Here is a 21,552-nt window from a genome sequence, read left to right as displayed (position 1 = left end):
CCGCGAATGCGAGCTCACTTGAGCTGACCTCGCATTCGCGAAATGCGAGCTCAGTGAGCTCGCATTCACAAAATGCGAGGTCAGTGAGCTCGCATTCCACGAATGCGAAGACCCCTTTTGTAGAACAAGTTTCAAAAATCGCCCCCGTTGTAGAATTCTTTTTTTTTTTTCCATCATAAACTAAGAATTCACCCAGCTTCTAGCTCACCCCAAAAATATTTTATTCCCCTCCACAGGGCTCGTGGCGAAGGAAGGCTTGTTGTGATTTTATTGTTGTGGAATTCCTCTTGTATAAGAATTGGGATCATGGATCAGAGTGGCGCAGTGGAAGCGTGGACGCTTCACTTTTGATATGTAAATGTTGGAACATTTGAGCTATTTTTGAGATTTATATTGTAATCTGTTTGAGAAATGTAGTGAACGACTGAGTCCCGGCGAGAGCTGGGCAGGCGGCCCGCCGAACCCTTTGGTTCGCCTTAGGGGGAGGTGGGGCCGTCACACCTTCGTTACTGATCGACTCGAGCCAGAAGCGGACTCGGTCGGGCGATTTAGTGACCCTGGGTGAACGTTTGGTATACTCGAGTAATACCTTGAAGTGTGGTGGAGCCTGGCCAATGTCCGGGAAGGGGGTGAATGAAATGAATGAACGAATGTCAACGCAAATGAGAGGTTTTACTTATCAAAATGTATTTTCAAATGATTGAAGGAATAAGGGGAAATGACAGGAGAATGAATGAACAAATGAATGAATGGCTCCTTGTGAGCACGTATCCTTTTAATGAATGTGTTCTTATCGCTTTCCATTGTAATGTTTCTTGAGTTATTGATTGTTTATGGTAACTGCATTGAACTTATCGCTTGATTATATGTTCGAAACCTCACTGAGCTTTTAACCCATCCCTTTAGTTTTGTTTTCTTTAACAGGGGAAGGCGAGCAAGGACGAGAGCTCGGTGTAGACTAGCTTGGTCTAGTTCTTTTATTTCTTTTGTAATGGTTCTCGCTCTAGCGCTTGGCATGGGCTGGATGTATGAAGAATTGAGAACCTTTGTATATTCAATGGTTGAACTCCCTTTTGAGATAGAAATGTAGATAAGTTTCGTTTTAAGTTTTGGATTTTGTTATACAAATTCTTGTGGTTTTATTCCGGTTTTGATCGAGATCTAAAGTGAACGACTGAGTCCCGGCGAGAGCTAGGCAGGCAGTCCGCCGAACCCTTTGGTTCGCCTTAGGGTGAGGTGGGGCTGTCACACAAGGCATCACTTTAATTAACAAATAATCACATGAAATGGAAATAAATAGGAAATTGAATCACTCAAAGTATCATGTTCAAGAAATTAAAACAAATAGTGATTTGATTGCAAAAATGAAAGAATTTTGAGGGGTCTATTTATTATCATTGTCTATTTATTATCATTACAAGAATTAAGGGTCTAAAAGGAAATAAATTTAAATTGGGGACTTAAGGTGAAACCTACCAATCAAATGATAAAATTCATAAGAAATGAATAAAAACCCCATTTTTTACAATTAAACGACAAAAATTCAAACATTCCACTGAGAATTCAAATCAAAACTATAAGTCGAGAAAAAGTTATTAAACCTACAAATTCATTCTAAACTTATGAATAATCTATCCCAACCATCATATTAAAACATACTAAGAAAGTTAAAACTTGAAAAGGACGAGATTGATTAATTTATGCAGTTAGTTGGGCCATAGTAGAACAAAAGGGAACTTGAATGGTTTGAATGTAACTTTTCTGAAATTTCCATGCATGCAAACGAATGCCAAGCTTTCTTTTATTCTGCTATTTTCTGCTGCAAGTTCACAGCTCCAACTCTCGCAAATAACATGCCAAAAAATTGCACAAAAGCTCATTGTTTATCAACCTAACTCACACATCTCCACTCATCAATCAACTAAGAGGATCCAGGTCAGGAAAGTGAGAATACACAGGAATGCAACAAAGAAAACCTTAACAGCTTTTCGCACCAAGAGTCTAGAGACAATAATCCAAGTACAAGCCGAAAGGACGTGAAATCCAAGTCAAATTATGCAGCTGATGCTTTTTATTTCAAAAACCACCTCCCAAGATACGCAAGACAAATAAAAGAAACAATGGCAAATGAAATCATCCAAGAACAAGCATGATAAGGCTGCAGGATGAGCTCATCAGAACAGTGATAAAAAAATTTGGCAGTTCGTGCATTTTCTTATCAAAAACCTCTTTTCGTACGCTGGTTCCGGGGAGAATTCTTAGTTTATGGCGAAAAAAAAAAGTATTCTACAAGTGGGGTGGTTTTTGAGTTTTGTTCTTGAAATAGGGTCTTCGCATTCGCGAAATGCGAGCTCACTTGAGCTCGCATTTCGCGAATGCGAGCTCACTTACAAAAATTTCGCGCAATGCGAGCTCAAGTGAGCTCGCATTTCGCGAATGCGAGCTCACTTGTGCTTCCCGCGAGCTCAGTAAGGCAGTGACCACAAACATTTCCCCTCAGTCAAAACAATTCCCTCAGTCAAAACAATTGCTACTCAGTTGTTCACAGCAAAACGGAGCCGGCCAGCAAACTCCCGCCATAGCTGCCAAATCAATTGAAAAAAAGTGAGTTGGGTTCTGCACATCGGAGCATCCAAAGAGCTGGCCACCATGTGTCCTATTTTGTGCTGCTATTAACGCCGGACGGCAAAAATAGGAGGAACGGCGCCACCATCTCTGTTTTGCTCCGCCGGAAGCCACGCAAATCTGAAGTTTCTGCCACGCAAATCAGAAGTTTCTGCCTCGCTGAAGCAAGGCATCAAGATTGCAGCCGATTATCGGAGCTTCTGCACCCACAGATTGCCGACCCATTTGCGACTTTGCCCACCCACTGCCGCCCCATTGCCGTACTCAACATTTGCCAGCATTGCCGTCCCACTTCCCACTTCAAGTGCCAAACAGTGAGCTCTTTCCATTTGCAATGCCTCACATTTTAAGTTTAATTAATACTTGAATATTTGAATCCAAAGGCAAGTTCAGATTTGTTGTGAAATTTGGGTTTAAATTTGATGTGGGTTGTGCTTATTTTTTTAGTTTTTGTGGTGGATTTGTTGATACACGTTACATTGTTCGAATTCTTGCAATTTTGCTGTTTCCAATTCAGTTTAGGTTGAGGTAATTGTGCCCGTGTAGACACTTTTGTCGAAAAATAAGGAAGTAGTTTTTTTGACAAATATTGCAAAATAGTTTAAAGCTAAAACCGTTTTTTAAGGAAAAAGTCCATTTAATGGTTTCAACTACTTTTTAAAATTTTTTTAAAATTAGAAAGAAATTTAGGATAAATTTCTTTTCTGTACATCTAACTCTAAATTTGATGTGGGTTGTAGTCTCATTTTATTATCTACGGCGGATAGAGAGGTAGTGGTACTACGAACGGGTTGTTGTTCATTTTCTTTTTCCGATAAGGCATAGGAAATGACTAAATGTTCTAACATTGGACGAACTTGAAATAACGTTTTAAAAAAAGTCTATTTTTTTGTGTTGGAGAAGATAAAACAAAAACCCAGGAAAAAAGGGGCAAGTTCCATTTAAAATAGAAAATGGGTTGTAATTAAGGGAATTAACCCACTGATGCAAATGAGAAACGAATTTCTCTAGGACAGCTATGCGTAAATCGTACATTAGAGTATGAAAAGCAAGAGAAGATTTTAGAAAAATAAGGGCCTTGAACTAAAATGGAAAAATAAAATTTGCTAAAATTACAATATATGTTAGCGTGACTCAAAATTTGATGCGCGTTTTTTGAAGTTGTGTTGGATGCATTTCCATTGCTTTAATAGTCTTAGCATGCCATTTAATTAATTTTTATATACATTTAGACACAATTGTCGTACTTTAACAAGTGTATATAAATATATTTGACACATACTTATTTTTCACTAATGTAGTTATCAAAGCCATTTACAATAATTAGTACTTTAAAACGCCCTGTATAATTTGAAATGATAATAATTACAATAATTATACACCAAAATAATATGTCTTGTGTAATTTAAAATAATAATAATTAATCATCTATGACTATTTTTATGTACAAAATAATTGTCTAGAATGCTAAGCACATAGTAGACAAAGTCTCTAATACTCAATGTGGGGGCAAGGGTTATGTACCAAATTTGGGTGCCAAGTACCCACTTTTCAGTTTTTGTTTTTAAATTCTATTTCGTAGCTGTTATATTTGGTCGAATCACTATCTACATTGGACATTATATGTTTTGCAATTGGAGTTTAGAAATTTTATTGATAGTATGTAGTTTATAGATTGGAGTTTTTCAATTTCATGGATATTTGGATTGTTTGACAGTGAGTTTTAGCCCATTTATATGGGAGACTCTGTCGAAATTTTTGTAGATATTTCTTTGTGAGGGCAATTGACTATTACAAATACATGTTGCAACTTCTATATTTGTAAGTGATTTTTGGTTATAAATTATGTCTTCATCTAGGTACAACAAGGTTGGGATACAAGCTTGGGAGGTTGTGTTTGGTACCTCTAGAATCCAAGCCACAGAAGTTGGATACATTCGAATTTGATACAAGTCATTAGGTAATTTATTTTATATTACAACTATTGGATCTTTGCCGTCGAATTGAAATAGTATAGTTTGTTAAATTTTCTTTTAGTAGAAAAGGGCGTTAGAATATGAAATACGGATTTATTTGAAGGCGAATTGATGGATTTAAAGTACTTTAATACGTCTTGTGCAATTTGAAATGACAGTAATGTGGATTGTTTGACAGGGAGTTTTAGCCCATTTATAGGGGAGACTCTGTCGAAATTTTTGGAGATCTTTCTTTGTGAGGTCAAATGTCTATTACAAATACATGTTGCAACTTCTATATATTTAAATGATTTTTGGTTGTAAATTATTTCTTCATTGTGATACAACAAGGTTGGGATACAAGCTTCGGAGGTTGTGTTTGGTACCTCTAGAATTTAACCCACAGAAGTTTGCTACATTCGGATTTGATACAAGTAGTTACGTAACTTATTTTATATTACAACTATTTTTGCTTTGCCGTCGAATTCAAATAGTATAGTTTGTTAAATTTTCTTTGAATAGAAAAGGGCGTTAGACTATGAAATACGGATTTCTTTTAAGGCGAATTGACGGATTTAAAGTCAATGACCAACTTTGTAGTATTTTTTGTAATTGGCAATATCTATAATCCTAAAAAACTGGCAAAATCTACTATAGTTAAAAACATTAATTTTGTCAGGTCTATTGGTAGAATATCACATCATTGTGAATGTGGATCTTGTTATGCGGTGTCACTGTGGAGGCCAAATACATATAACTTCCCTTACTTTTCTTATACTTGTATTTTGAAAATTATAGGGTCTCTTGATAATATGTAGTGTGGCAATTGGTGGCATTACAACTTCATACTACTCCCTATTTGGATTGGTTGTCAGGGAGTTATAGTCTATTTTGTGGATTGGTCAAAAAGAGAGATTTATCCAAATTTTTAGGGGAGATTCGGTATCCAAATTTTTTAAAAATTTGTTTGGGAGTTTTAGGCTATTCATATCGTTATTTATAGCATATTTCATACTTGTTTTTAATTTTTCGATAAACATCTGGAATCGAAATGAGTCTATTTAATAGTGCCAATTTCGACCTAGAGTCCACCCTCTTTCATTTGTTTGGACTCTTGGACTACTAATTCTAATTTATTGTCCCCAAAATAGGGATTCATTTTACAGAGATGTCTGTAGACAGACCTCTCCGGGTAAACCTATACTGGGGAGGAGAAATACATTACGAGGGTGACTTTGTTTGTTATTTGCCTCGTACTTCCAACCGGACATTCACTTTGAGGCATAGAATTGGATACGGGGAATTGGTTGACAGGATTTATCACTATATGGGGGTCGATAAAGGGATGTTTAAGCTGAAATTGTTTCTTCGTCAGCCGTTGGAGAGTTCCAAATATACTGTTTCGGCAGTGGTGGATGATGAAACTCTTGATGTAATGTACGATCTTTGGATCGAAAGAGTTTCATACATGGCGGAGATTTATATCGAGAAGGAAGGAATCGTTCAAATGCCTGTAGTTAATAGCGTATTCAGTGGACCAATAGCTAATGTTGGTCCAATGATGTCGCTTGTACATGCATTCATGGATCCAACAAAGTTTAACTTCGGTTCTAGTTCAGTCATTCCAGAGACTTCATCGGCATCTCACTATATGCATGATGATCGATCTATGGATTTATTAGAACCAAGGCTCACATCAGGGTCCATGGGTTCCCAGGAATATTTTCATGGCCTGGATTCGATTCCAAGTTTTGGAGATCCAGGGCCATCATGCCATATTTCTCCACAGTATTTCGAGACTAATCCTGGGCAAGGTTGTCGAAGTTCAGCTGAAGATGATCCGGAAGTTGATGCAGAAGAAGTTCAAGAGTCGGAGTCGGAAGATGTGTCTGGTAGTGACTCGGATGATGAGCATGAAGGTGGCGGTTTAAGAGTAAACTTCGATACCCAACAACCCTTTGTTGGGTATCGGGTTGCCAACACAGAATGCGGAGATATCAGACGTAACAGCACAGCTGGCAACTCCAGTTATGTTCCAAGAGGAATGACATTTTTCTCCGATCTTGGGAGCATAGATGATGCTGATATCGAAGAGGATGATGGATTGGAGCGTATTGTTACATTCAGCGAGGAGAATAATAATATACGTCTGCATATGAGGTTTGAGAGTAAGGAGCAGCTCAGCCGGGCAGTTAGGATGTGGTCCATCAATCACAATAGGGAGTTCAGAGTTATTGAGAGTAAGAGTAACACATGGTTTGCTAAATGCAAATCATCAATTGAAAGAACTCGTTCCACTTCAACCGCGCCGTCGTATCCACCATGCGACTGGTGTGTTAGAGCCGTAAAGAAAAGGACTCATGGAATGTGGCAAATTACAAAATGGGTCAATGACCATAACTGTTTAGGCGACATGATTAGAAATAACACTACAAGCCTGACGGCTTCCGTTATTTCAAGGCACATACTCCGTACCATTGAAGATGATCCTGGATTAAAGGTAAAGAACATACTAAGTTTCGTTAAAGAGAACTTGAAGGTTGATGTGTCTTACAAAAAAGCCTGGTATGCCAGACGTAAAGCAATTGAGCTTGTGTTTGGATCTTGGGAACAGAATTTTGCCGAACTACCACAGTATCTCGATGCCATGTCTCAATCCAATTCAGGCACCGTGGTGGAGTGGTCGCATCATTCGGATAGTTCGGATCGAATTAAGACTTTTAAGTATGTATTCTGGGCCTTTGGACCGGCTATTGAAGCATTCCACATGTGCAGGCCAGTTATTTGTGTTGATGGCACTCATTTGCGTGGTGAATACAAAGGCAAACTCCTTGTTGCAGTCACTCAAGATGCGAACAACCAGGTTCTGCCACTTGCTTATGCCATAGTTGATGAGGAGACGATTTCCAGTTGGTCGTGGTTCATGGAACAATTAAGATATAATGTGGCACTTGATCGCCATCCTGTTTGTGTCATTTCCGATCGCCACAATGGTATAATCTATACCATGACACACTTTGACTATTGGGCCGAACCTTTGGCCTACCATAGGTTTTGCCTGCGACATGTTAGGAGTAATTTGATGACACACTTCAAAGGTTTACACCTTAGAAAGTTGTGTTGGGCAATGGGACGGGCAAGACAATTGCGCAAGTGGCGGATGTTTAGAAGAGAGTTACGAAGCATGTTTCCAGATGTTTGGAATTATCTGTCTGCCATTAGTCCAGAAAAGTGGTGCCTAACACACGACGATGGCCATCGTTGGGGTATTCTAACTACCAACATATCCGAAAGTTATAATAATGTCTTGCGCGGGGCGCGCCATTTGCCAATTCGTGCATGCATTGACATGACATTCCATCGGACAGTTGCGTTATTCCAGACGAGAAGGGAAGATGCCTCACACTGTCGCAATCCTTTTCCCCCAAAGATATGGCGTCGGTTTAGGAATGCTGAGAAGAAGGCGGGCGCCCACAGAGTCGTTGAATTCGATGGTCCATCGGGCGTATACAAGGTTATCACAGGCCGACGTGTCGATGGTAAAGGAGGCAATACGCAAACCGTCAGGTTTTTTGATAAGGCGTGCTCTTGTGGTAAGTGGCAGCATTACAGGCTTCCTTGTTCACACGCTTTGGCGGTGTGCAGGAATAGAGGTGACAATCCGGGGTTGCTTGTGGATCAGCAATTTACCACCACGAGGTGGGCCGTGCAGTATTCAGGGAAGTTTAACCCACTGCCGCATCAAGATACTTGGCTCCATCCTGGATGGGAGTTGCATGCAGACAGGAGTAAGTTTGTTGCACGTCGGGCAGGGCGGGTTCGAGCTAGCAGAATTCGGAATGAGATGGATGAGAGGGATCCAGACGAACCAAGAAGATGTCGAAATTGTCATCAGACGGGTCACAATAGGAGAAATTGTCCGAATTATAGGTCTTGATGTGATCCAGCTAGACGTAGGGTGCTAGTTCATTTGTTCTTGATGTGATCCAACAGTTTTATCATTTATAGCTACATCCCCTTTCCATACGCCTGTTGACATATTTGTGTCCAGGAATCCTCGGATGGTGTGTTATATGTGTTAATGCTCGTGCATTTGCGTGGTATGGTATTTTGATGTTTGATTGACAGGGAGTTATGGCCGCTTTATAGGGGAGATTTTAGTCAAATTTTCTGTAAAACTTTTGACATATGACTACAAATAGATAATTGCAGTATATGAATACATAGAGGGATAACGAATTTTCTGCAAAAAATATAACTGATTGCCATGGAGTTTTTGTCGATTTATAAGGGATATATGGTCAACATTTTCCCCGATAAAAAAAAGTCTTGCGACGCGATTGTTCGGTCAAAATTGTATACACAAACTATTGGAAAGTACTATACGTAATTACCAATATTTAATCGATGCAGATATTCAGTTGACACTATGGCCGACACTCCTGTCCCTCCCGGCCTACATCCAGGACCATACGTGCACGACATTATATCGGCGGGAACTCCACACCGGGCACATTCTATTTTTTACGGACATATTGAGGGCAATCAGTTAGATGTCAGGCGGTGTGACAGAGGATTTTGGGAGCATACGCCTATTCCTGATCGGGTTTGTCGTTATATTGCCTTGGCTGGATTTGAGGGGGTGCTTGAGAGTGGATATCAGATGGTTGATCATTCTTTGATCACAAGTTTGGTCGAGAGATGGCGGCCCGAGACGCATACATTTCATTTACCGGTTGGAGAGGCCACCGTGACATTGCAGGATGTAGAGGTGTTGTGGGGGTTGCACATCGATGGTCCACCGGTTACAGGGATAGACACATACCGCAGCATTCAGGAGTGGGGAGCCATTTGTGAGGAGCTCATTGGATTTTCTCCTGCAGTTGGATACTTTGATGGACAGAGACTAAAATTGGGATGTTTAGCAAGAGCTTTAGACACAGAATTGCCACCCGATGCTTCAGATGTCGAATGTAGGCAGCGTGCGCGCATCTACCTCTTACTGATATTAGGTGGACATTTATTGTCCGATAAGTCCGGCAACAAAGTCCCTTTGTTGTATCTTCCATTACTGCGGGACTTGGAAACTGTTGGGCAATATAGTTGGGGTAGTGCGTGTTTGGCGACTCTTTATCGGTCACTTTGTGATGCTACGAATCCTGCCAAATCGGCTATTGCCGGTCCATTAGTTTTGTTACAGGTAGTTTCGATACCCGTCCAATAATAATATGTTTTGTGATTTGGTCATATTAACAAGTGCAATTTTAACTTTGATTCTAATTTTCTAACAGCTCTGGATTTGGGAACATATACCAACCATGCGTCCGGACCGAATCGCGCCGTTGGAGCATTACCCTGGTCCATATGGAGCTAGGTGATGCAAACATAAATTCGCCGATACTACTTTTTTGGTGACACTTGTATTGCAAACAACATAAATTTGTTCTAAACAGGTTCCTATTTTATTAAATATAGGTGGAATAATGACTTGGACGTACACAGAGTTGTTAGGCATGTTGTGCCTGCTTTCCGAGATCAGTTGACAGGCCTGCGTCCTGAAGAGGTATTGTACATATGTCTTGACTATATTAATGAATGTGATAAGTTGTGCCAGTCGTCTTGTCATAATAGTGCTTGTCAACTGAAAGCACAAGTTGTATGAGTGCAAATTTTGAATGGAAATTGAGTTTGTTGGCAGGGAGTTAACCTCCAATTATAGGGGAGACTCTGTCGAATTTTGTTTCATAAATTCAAAAATTTGTTCGATACCCAATCGACTAGCACTTTTTTGATATGTTGTGTCCAAAGTGCTTATTGAAATGTTTTATTATTATACAAAGGAAAAAATGAAACAAGTATGATATTGTATTTTTTTCAGTTCGTATGGCAGCCCTATTCAGAGGACGTTCTCGCTTCTCTTCCTGCGTATTGTACTGCAGGTGCGGACATTTGGAGGTCCGTAACGTATCTTATTTGCTGGGATGTGGTTGAGCCGCACCTCCCTCATCGGGTTATGCGGCAATTTGGGTTTCATCAGTCACTGCCTGATATGAGGCTGACAGATAATCAGGCAGCTCTACATTCTCTGGATCGTCGTGGTAGGGCGAATCAAGACTGGAGCACCACGCATGGACACTACATTGATATTTGGACTGATCGACGTGTGCATGTACAAGATGGCACTATAATTGAAGATACTACATATCCATCGGATGAGTATGTTCAGTGGTATCGGGAGCGGACGGTGATTTATATTTCAAATCCAAGTCGATTTCCCGCTTTCCCAGTGGGTTTTCAGGGGGATAGCGCTAGGGCACAATATCTTGTAAGTTTATTTCCAGCCCAACAGTTTTAATTTCGTCACTTTGAGTTTGCTCGCTTTTTTAACTGTTTCTTACCACAGTATCTCCTTCTTATCCCCGATTTGTTTGTTTGTCGAGAGCGATGCCATGTCTCGCATGTATTTCATGGCACAGGACTCTCTTGCAGTTAGTGATGAACAACACAGTAGATATTTTCAAGAGTTAGGCGACTTTGCATCCACATCTTTGCATCATGTAGGAGAGTCACGCCGACTTGCATTTCGCCCTCCACACGTACCACAGGAAATTCCGCTATATGCTGATCCGTGTCGTGTGCAGCGAGCTCCTAGAAATACCCGCAGAAGTCAGCATGGCGGTGGACGACGTCGTAGACTCCGATCACCAGATCCCGCCATACAAACTGAATTCCATGGAGGTTCGATTGCTACTGAGGACCAAGCTGGCGCATCTACTGTTCTCACACCTCAGACAGAAATCATGCACGAGAGAGGTGTATCGATTGGACATTCTGTATCCCCTATGACTTTCCCAGAGTTTACGCCCGATAGGGACTCACATCAGCATACTTCTGGGCAATGTCAAGGAGGTGAAGGTACAAGCGCTCAAATTCACCAAGCTACACTGTTGGCACATATTACTCAAGGCCATACAGTAGTGCCAAACCAACCACGTCGAAGTCGAAGAATACCGAAACCAACAACATGTGGTACTCATGGAAAACTTGGGCAGCATTGATGGCATGCTTTTGACTATCGTTATTGTATAAATAACCTAACATATGGATCCACATCTTTTTTGGTGACATTTTGTATATATTGTGAAATTTCACGAATAACTCATGTTTTAGTACCTTATGTTAATTTGGTGTGCTTTTGTGGGTTTCATAAGCGTTTTAGTTAATTTGAAATTTTTGTGGTATAGAGTTGGCAATTGGTGGCAAGAATGACCATTTGAGGTTAAAAAATGCGAACTGTAATCAATCCACTTAACCCCTTCATTTGCGTTAAAGGTGTAGTTCATCCATCTAAAAGGGGTAAAATGCATGTTTTTATCATTTGACAAGTGCGCACATTGATAAATTTTCGAAACGAATGATCTATGATGCATTTTGAGTGATTGGGGTACCAATGGTAATTTTGCAAACTGAATTTTCTGCACAAAAAATTGCAGAACAAAACGCACCAAGCATGAAAACGCGCTTCTAAGGCGTGTTTTCATCAAAACGCGTATCAAATTCTACAACGACAATGAAGAAAACGCGCTAAGAAACGCGATTCGAAGGCGCGTTTTCCAGCAGTCGCGTTTTCATTCCCGCAAGATTTGTGCAAAACACGCGACTTATGAAACGCGATTCGAAGGCGCGTTTTCCAGCAGTCGCGTTTTCATTCCCGCAAGATTTGTAAACAAAACGCGACTTTTTGAAGGCGCGTTTTCCACGTCGCGTTTTCATTCCCGCAAGATTTGTAAACAAAACGCGATTTTTGAAACGCATTCGAAGTTTTCCAGCGCGTTTTCTGTGTCCAGATATAGCTTCCAAAAAACGCGATTTCGGTTCATTTTCTTCTTCCTCTCATGAAATTGCAGACGCGTTTTTCCTCTCCCTTTCTACCCAACTCACAAATCTTCATTTTTACTTCATAATCTTGCTAGAAATCATCAACCCAACACCTTTTGAGCTTCATACACCCTTTTTAACCGATTAAAATTCAAGCTAAACACCTAAAATCAGGTTTTTGAGGGATTCAAAGTTAGGGTTCTTAAACTCTAATTTCTTCAATTGGAGGTCAATTGGAGGTTGTTTCATAGGGCTTTTGACATTTTTAGTATCACCAAACTTCATTCTACGTGATTGAGGTAAGTTTCTTCATCAAATCTTTTGATTTTAGAAAGTCATATTTTTTATCCTGAGCTATCTGACATCTTTTAATTTCGAAAATTTGATGATATTTATGGCTATTTTTTATTTTATTCATGCTTGTTAAGATTGTTTAAGCATGTTTATATGTTTTAATGTAGCAATTTATTGGTTTCGTAGTGATTTAAAATTTACAATTGCTATATTTGGGGGAAATTGAAAACTGGATTTAGGATGTTTTTGAGCTATTGGTGATAATTAATTATGGTTAAGAATGGTTAGTTGATGATATTTTAGCATGTGCATTGTGTATAGTGAGTAATTTGGTTGATTCGGTTTCTTAATTGGTTTAATTTTTGCCTAAACATGATCATACCTAAAAGCATATTATTATTGTTAATTCTAAATATTTATAATCATACTTGTTGCTATTTTCACAAATTGGGTTACAATTATTCCATATCTTATTTTTATTGGTCATTTTGAGCTCTTTTTGGCTGGAATTATGGGTCGTCTTGTTCGGACCTTTACATTTCTTAATCGACGAATTATCACTTGAAGGGACAAATTGGAGATTATTTGGATCGTTTTAGGATATTCACTCCCTATTTGTGAATTGTGTGAGAATACATGTGGTTAATTGCAACATTTTCTTTTAGGTACTATGCCAAGGGGAAGGGGAAGGCGTGTGATAACTTCATCCTCTAGTAGTGAGGAGAGGGAAGTTAATGAGGAGATGGAGGTGACTGAGGAGGAGAATTCACCTTCTCCTCCACCAGTTAACCGTCGACCTGGTGAGGGCACCTCCCGTGGAGCGGAAAATTCGGTATATGACAATGCTAGGTTCAACACTCGCCGGAATCAGGAGTGGCATGAGGCGCGTGCTAATTTGGAGTTTTTGTTCGAGATGCACGTCAGTCCACCAGTTGAGTTGATGTACAACATCTCAGATTCTTTTGCTCAGCTAGGATGGGCTCCGATTCTAGTCCTACCAAACTATTACTACCCCGACTTGGTGCGCGAGTTTTATGCCAACATTGAAAGTAAGGCGCGCCATAGTGGAGAAATAGTTGAGTCCTGGGTGCGTGGAAGACGAATCACCTTGTCACGTCAAGATTTGGCCGCTATTTTGGGGTGTATGGATGACGGACGTCCGGTAGATTTGAAGAAGGGGTTTGTTCCCCCGAATAGGAGGTGGGATCCCTCGTTGGCCATGGCTAGGTTTGGTCTTGAGTACCAACCTTTTCGATCTACAAGGAAGGAGACCATAGTGGCGAATGTGTTCGAACCTCGTCATCGTCTTATCATTTATATGATGGCTCACAATGTCATCCCAAAGAAGACGGGCCACACGGAGGTCCGCAAGAGCGATATCTATTTTTTGGATTACATGTTCCATAACCGGACATCTCCATATGCTCGAATTTCATTGCCTAACATCATCATCAGCCACATTAGGTCTACGGCGAGGCGTAAGACAACTAGTTTCAAACTATCATTTCCTCGTCTACTGACTTTAATCTTCCGGCGTTTTGAGGTCCAGTTGGAAGGAATGCGGCGGGAGATTGTTCCACCACGGGCTGAGATGACTATCACTACTCTTCGCCGCCTTGGTATTGGCATTCCAGGCCCTGTTCAGGAGCGGAGGCAGAAGGCTAGACATGGTCGGGATGAAGTTGGACCATCTACTGCAGCACCACCTCCTCCTCCACCGCAGACTAATTGGCAGCGACTCTTTGACCATATCGATAACTTTGCTTTCCAGTTAGCTGACGTTAGGAATCATCTAAGCCGAATTGAAGATCATTTGGGCATTCATCCACCACCCAATCGTGATGCAGAGGATGACAATGATGCCGAGGGGGATGACTGACATGGCGCACTGCAGAAGCTAGCTTTATTTGGTGGATTTGCTTGCCTAATTATCTTAACTTGTGGAACTTAAGCTTTTTAACTTCATTTTATTTTTTCCGTTTTTTATTTGGTAGGCACTTGTATTTGGGCAGTGGTTCGTGAATAGTGGCTGATAAGGATCTCAACCATTGACTTGGCGGAAACTTCTTTCTTTTCTTTTCTTCTTTTGTTTCATTTCTTCCCTACACATTGAGGACAATGTGTAATTTAAGTGTGGGGGGAGAAATATGTGTGGTACTTGTGGTTTTAGTTGTGTTTCATATAATTGTTGTGCTTAAATTGTATTTCTTGTGGTTGCTGGCAGGGAGTTTTAGTCCACTTTAAGGGGACACTCTGTCAAAATTTTTCCAAAACCTTATACATATATATGTTATTAACCATAATAAATAAATAAATTTTTTTCACTTATCCTTTTGAAATAAATATATATAGTTTTGAAACTTCTTTTCTCATTCAATTTTGGGAAATGATTTTTATGTGATTATAATTTTTACATCTATAGGAAAGTATATCTAGTAAAGTGGACAAAATTATGCCTACATTTTGCACATTTGATGAAAATTCTTTTTTTTTTATCTTATTTTATAAGTTAAGAAATTAATATGGTCAATAAGTGTCATACTTTTCTCATGATTATTCTTAGAGGGAATTTTAGTATATATACACCAAAATAAAAAAGGGTTATTCTACTCCAAATGTTTTTGTACTTAGTAACCGGGAGTTTTCATCTACAAATGTCGACTTTCGCGTAAAACGATACTTAAATTAAGAGTATGAAAAGCAACTTCAGTATGTAAAATGTTGAGTAACCGGTGATTTTCATCTAAAAATATCTACATTCGCATCAATTGTAAACAGTAAAAAACGCAAGATTTATATAATTTTTTTAAATAGCATTGCGTTATGAAAATTCTAAAATTACAATAAAAAAATTGTTATAGATATTAATGACTATTAATTATTACATTTTTATAACTAATATTCATGGGTGTCAACAAATAAATACGATTCATTAATAACAAAGGAAAATTAGAATTTGATAAATAAATTTATTTCATAAAAAGGGATCAAAAGTTAGTACATTTAATTGTACATTTTTTTAGAGCTCGTAAATTTCATTTTAAATTTTTTTTTCTACCAAGTTTGAATTTATTTTTCTAAAAGTCATACTTATAAATGCGAAATCTAACACAAAAATTAAATACAATTTTTGGAGGTCAAACTTATCAAATGCGAGCTATTTGAAAAATTTTTTAAAAAAACATTTAGGACCTCGCACTTAGCACTTACTATTTTCTTGAAAAAATTCTGTCGCTCCCAAAAAAAACCAAAATATTTAATTATACATAGTGTCTTTGAGCTCGCGAATGAAATGGGAGCTCAATAAGTTGAGCTCGCATTTCACGAATGCGAGCTCTGTTGAGCTCGCATTCGTGGAATGCGAAGACCCCCCAACGGAATCCCACGCCACAATCGCCCCTTTTGTAGAATTTTTTTAAAAATCACCACAAAATTAGAAATTTCTCGATAGTTCGAATCAGTCCCAACTAACAGGAAATGCATCTTATACCTGTTACTGCTAAGAAACCAACATAAAAAATTTACACGAACCAAACAAAAGGGCAGAGATATCCACGAAGGCAGCACCAGAAAACCAACTTGCTGAAATTGCATGCCATTTGTTTCTGATTTTTCGTTCATCATGCCTATGGTCTTGAACTCAAACACGAAACTATGACACAACCTTACAGAATATCTAGATTTCTGCCCCAAAACCCCAGTCTAAACTCACCAAATCTTCTACCAGATTCACATAGATGAGGTACGTGGAGGAAAACAGAAATAGGTGTAAAGGAAGAAGCTTCAGTACGACACAAATCAAGAAAACTATGAACAGACCAAGTAAAAGATATTACCTTTATCCTTTTGAAAGGCAAATCAAGGTCTAGGATGATCGAAGAACAAGGATCTTTGCTCAGCCTGAAAGTCCTCTCTTTCTGGTTCTGCCACTCTCGTTCTTTCCCGCAGCCGCCTCTCCTTGTTTCCTTTTCTTGGCTTCAGCCGAAAACTCCTCTCGAAGCCTCTCCCTTTTTGCTTATCTTCCACTGTTTTCCTTTCTCCCTCACCAGAATCTCTCTTTTCCAGCTTTGCTTTCTACCCGTAACCTTCCTCAATCTCCTCTCACAGCCTTTTTCCTCTCAGTTTTCTGGTTCTCTTGGTCTTTCCCTCTTACTCTCTTGTTTCTCTCGGTTTTCTCTAGCTATCCCTCTCTTACTCTCCTGTTACTCTTTTCTCTCACTCTAGCCGCCACCCCCCGTTCTCTTCTATCCTTGGTTCCCTTTGCTTCCTTATATAGTAATTGAGGACTCCCAAAACCCTCAACTCAAGGGCTCCGACAGAATCTCATTGCTGTGGCTTATCTCTCGAACCCTTAGATTAGTTTTCCATCTAGATTCTTCTTAGTTCTTAGATGCAAGCCAGGTGGTTAGGGATTAAGATGATCCGATGGTGAAGAAAAATGAAGGAAAGAAATGGTGGAAAAAGGATTGGAGCTGAGCTGCCTTTGTATTTCGCATTTCATGTTTCTGATACGAAACCAATGAAATGTTTGGTCCGCGTGAACCCCACGCGCGCGTGGCCTTGCTTCCTTTTTTTTCCGATTTTTAACATGATTTTCCTCAAGAAAAAACAAAAATAAATTAAAAATAAAATGAACAAAAATTATGAATAAAAATGAATAAAATAAAATGATGAAATTTTGCTGCCTACAGCTTGCCCCTCTTTGTCTGAGTTTCGAAGAGACTCGAGACAAAGACGTAGATACCAAATACTTATCTGTAATTATTCTGCCGTGAACTGAAACATGAAAAGGTCAGTGGGATAACACCTGGTCCTGCCGAAGTTGGTGGGATAAAACCTGATCCCAACATTGATATGAACGATCAGTAGGATAAAACCCAATCCTGTCGAGATTGGTGAGATAAAACCCCAAGGCCAACGTGATATGAACGGTCAGCGGGATAAAACCCAAATCTGCCATTCCATTGGTCAATGGGATAATACCCGATCCTGCCATTCAATTGGTCAGTGGGATAATACCTGAACCAACCGTACCATTAATTAGTGGGATAATACCCTAGCCTGCCATAGCATCGGTCAGTGGATAATATCTGAACCACCATTCCATTGGTCAATGGGATAATACCTGAACCAACCGTACCATTGATCAGTGGGATAATACCCGAGCCTGCCATAGCATCAGCTAGTGGATAATATCCGAACCGCCATTCAATTGGTCAGTGGAATAATACCCGAACCTGCCATTCAATTGGTCAGTGGAATAATACCCAAACCTGCCATTCCATTGGTCAGTGAGGAACCTGTCATTCCATTGGTCAGTGGGATAATACCCAATCCTGTCATTCAATTGGTCAGTGGGATGATACCCAAACCTGCAATTTAATTCCAATATCATAGAACGGTCAGTGGGATACTCTCAAACCTACCGAAATTTCAACTCCAACTGAGATTCTAATTCGATAAAACGGTTAGTGGGATACTCCCAAGCCTACCGAGTCCTTCCAAATCCAATGCCGAAATTTCCAAATCCAATACGATAAAACGGTCAATTGGGATACTCCCAAACCTGCCGATATCTTTTCCAATCCAACTCAATAAAACGGTTAGTGAGATACTCTCAATGTGACGACCCCACTTCTCCCAAGGGCGAACCCAAGGGTATCGGCGGGCCGCCTGCCTAGCTCGCGCCAGGACTCAAAACTTAAAGTTCGAAAGAGCACTAAATACAATATATACAACCCCAAAAGAGTTATAATTACATTCTCCAAAAGTATCGAGTCAAACCACCAAAACAAAAACAAACATCCTAACTGTTCAACTATTACAAGCCAATCTAACTATACTAGTATACGAGCCAAAAGTCCCCGCGTCGGCCCCTGCTAAGGAAAACAAAAGGAATGGGGTAAGCTATATGCTTAGTAAGTAAACAGGGGCGAAAGCATAAATTTCACGTAACAGTTACACAATAAGAGTAAAGCAAAAGCAGAAAAGTAACATCACATAATAAGGATACAAGTGGCTCCAAAGCCAACTCATGTGCCATGCGTGATCTCCTGCCGACACTCCGTCGACTGCAAATAATAGTCCGTAGAACTTCACTTGTACACCCACCGACACCTTATCACCCTCACTGGCCAGTCACCTCACAAACTTGCCCGGGCGAACGAAATCACAAACTTGAGCTTGAGTCATAAGCTCGGGTCACAAACTTGGTCACCTTCTCGGTGAACCGGATTCACAAAATTGGTTCATAAAATGAACCTACAAACTTGGTGACCTCAGACTAAGTTGGACTGCCTTCGACCAAGCCCTAACCGGCTCGAATAATCCAACCAGGTCAAGAGTTCGCCCCAAACTCACAAACTTCACAAAATTATTCAAAATCACAAACTTTGCAAACTTCACAAACTTTATTCGAAAGTCGCCCCGAGCCACAAGCTCAAGGGTTTTGGTTCCAAAAGGTTCATATAAATATGCCAAGTACAATTATACATTCAAATTAGGGTTTAGGTCGAGTGCGATAAAGTACACCCTCGCCTAAGTGCCCTTTTCACATATCTCAAACACATAGCAAAGAAAACACACCAAACCGGCCTGAATACTTACTAAAAATACCAAAAGTAGTACGGAAGCAAAATCGCTTCGCGCGTTCGCTAGTAGTGGGCCCCACCGGCTCCGCCTAGCTCACCGCTGTCTGAAATAGAAGATTTTATCACAAACGGCCACTAACATGCCCAAAACAAGCAAAACGGCAAAACAACACGCGCGCACGTAAATATGACAGACGGAAACGGAAACGGCAGATTTGACACTCGTTTCTAGTTTACTCATAAGTTGAGCTACGAATATCGGATTAAGGCGTATGAGACGTCATATCGAAGCTTAAAGGATGAACAACAACTGTTATGAAGACATCCAGAACTGAAACTGGAGGCTTTAGTCCCAAATGAACCAAACACAATCACTTACGAAATCTGGCCAATGCACAAATGGTAAGTTTTGAGTGCTAACTGTTTTCTATGCTACACATGGTCAAAAGAGGTGAAAATTGGCAGTTAGATAGTTCATTCCAAATGGAACAACTTTCATGAAGGTCGGCAATCCAAATTCGGAACGGAAATTGGTCATCAGGACCAAAACAGATTTCTGGTCATTTTCACGGGCAGGCCTTGTTTGCTCGGCTATATCTCAGGTTTTATAAATCCGATTCATGAAATTCCAAGGGCGTTAGAAAGCCCTGATATAGGACTATAAGTTTGGTGTTTTGGTCGGAAGCCCAAACAGCTTGTAACTCAGTCAAATGTGAAGCCAAAGTTCCAGCCATAAACTTTCCAAAAACGTACCAGAATCACAAACCGTATTTGACCTCAATATGCGGTAATGGCACCAAATTCACTACAGTTATCGGATGGGGGGTGTAAGACCCACCATTTCAAAGCTATGAAACAGGGCTACAACAATGTAGAAGGTCACTCAATCCAAATCCTAGCACAACTAGGTCAAATATGCAAAATACAAATCCAGAATTACCAAAACAGGTTTACAAATCACATAAAACTGTAATGACTATAACTTAGTCTATACAAGTCCAAATGCCAAAATTCCAAAGGCATATGTTAGCTAAGACATCCTGCTACATTTCATCAGAAGACACCAACTTCAAAATCCAAACCAAAACCAGTAAAAATGGCCAATTACTATCGCAGTTTTCGCATTCTGTCCAAAGCAGAACAGCTACAGTAATTTCGTCATAACTCATTATACATTAATCTAAATGATCTGAAATTTTGCAGAAATCTCAATCACATCAATACCTACAACTTTCATGTTTTAAGCCAAGGCCAAATCGGCCTCTAACATGGTGCAATAAATTCGGGCAGAATGTAGCTTCATGAACCCTAACTTTCCAAAATTTATTCCAAATCCAAAATTGGTTGCAAATATCAATCATTTCCATCCACTAGAGTCATAACCCCTCATTATCAATCATCATAAACAACCACAACACCATAATCCAATTAAACCAGAAAAATCATCAATAAAATTAAAACTTCACCAAATCACTTCAAACCAAGATAAAACCAGAAATTTCAGCACTTTAATCACTACTAATCATATCTTAAGCATCAATAGGTGTAGGTGGAAGTTTAAGCTTCACTTACCAAGTAAACAAGAGAGAGGGGAAGATGTTGGACACCTTAGCTCTTCCAAAAAACTTTACCAAAGCACTTATTAACACCAAATAGAGAGGTTTTATGGAGTGGAATCAAGGTTGGATGGTTGAGTAAGTTGATTGAAGCAAGATTGAACCCAAAATCTTGAAGAGTTCTCTTCCTTTTGTTGCTCAAGAGATTCGGCCACAATGGAGAGGAAAAGAATGAATTTTTGGTGATTTTTGAGATATTTATTCACTTGGTAAGAAAAGTCAAAAAGGTGAATAGTTGGAGACAAAGTCCAACCAATGGGATAGTGACACTTGTCACTTCATTAAATGCAATTCAATCCTTTCTTTTCTCTCTCACATCAATCATTTCACACACTCTACTTATCTCTTAACACCCGATAAATTTTACACAGTATCCGGAATTTAACCTAATTGGTCGAATTTTTTCGAACTTTTCGCACTAGTGGGTCCCACGTCCAATATACGTTCTTATTTTCTCAAAAGCTAACCGATACTTGAAAATCATCTAAAACCCATATTTACTCATGAAAATTATCCTGGAGATTTTTTAATAAAGAAAATGCGGAAAAAAAACGGGCGATAACTAAAACTCCACTTAAACTTTCTAATATTGCA

General features: G+C 39.6%; 1 protein-coding gene across 2 annotated transcripts; it reads left to right on the top strand.

Moving 5' to 3' along the window:
- Positions 1 to 2,494: 2,494 nt before the first annotated feature.
- On the top strand, positions 2,495 to 11,763 carry LOC140008594 (serine/threonine-protein phosphatase 7 long form homolog). 2 transcript variants are annotated; one of them, XM_072053400.1, is made up of 7 exons: positions 2,495 to 2,939; positions 4,485 to 4,585; positions 8,994 to 9,780; positions 9,872 to 9,954; positions 10,056 to 10,143; positions 10,459 to 10,905; positions 11,021 to 11,763. In XM_072053400.1, exons 3-7 carry the CDS (start codon positions 9,010 to 9,012, stop codon positions 11,636 to 11,638), a joined length of 2,007 nt encoding a protein of 668 aa, XP_071909501.1. In that variant the 5' UTR covers positions 2,495 to 2,939; positions 4,485 to 4,585; positions 8,994 to 9,009; the 3' UTR covers positions 11,639 to 11,763. The 2 variants fall into 2 exon arrangements, with proteins under 2 accessions (XP_071909501.1, XP_071909502.1); XM_072053401.1 differs by lacking the exons at positions 2,495 to 2,939; positions 4,485 to 4,585 and having other exon boundaries at positions 8,245 to 9,780.
- The last annotated feature ends 9,789 nt before the right edge of the window (positions 11,764 to 21,552 follow it).

This window comes from Coffea arabica, chromosome 6c, assembly GCF_036785885.1.
Source record: "Coffea arabica cultivar ET-39 chromosome 6c, Coffea Arabica ET-39 HiFi, whole genome shotgun sequence".
NCBI classification, from domain to species: domain Eukaryota; kingdom Viridiplantae; phylum Streptophyta; class Magnoliopsida; order Gentianales; family Rubiaceae; genus Coffea; species Coffea arabica.
The sequence above is the reverse complement of the archived record's forward strand: the minus strand, read 5'-3'. Positions and strand labels throughout refer to the sequence as shown.

Coding starts and splice junctions, on each gene's coding strand:
- LOC140008594 (XM_072053400.1), top strand. CDS start 9,010: ATGGCCGACACTCCTGTCCCTCCCGGCCTACATCCAGGACCATACGTG. Junction 9,781..9,871: donor GTCCATTAGTTTTGTTACAG/GTAGTTTCGATA, acceptor ATTTTCTAACAG/CTCTGGATTTGGGAACATAT. Junction 9,955..10,055: donor CCTGGTCCATATGGAGCTAG/GTGATGCAAACA, acceptor TATTAAATATAG/GTGGAATAATGACTTGGACG.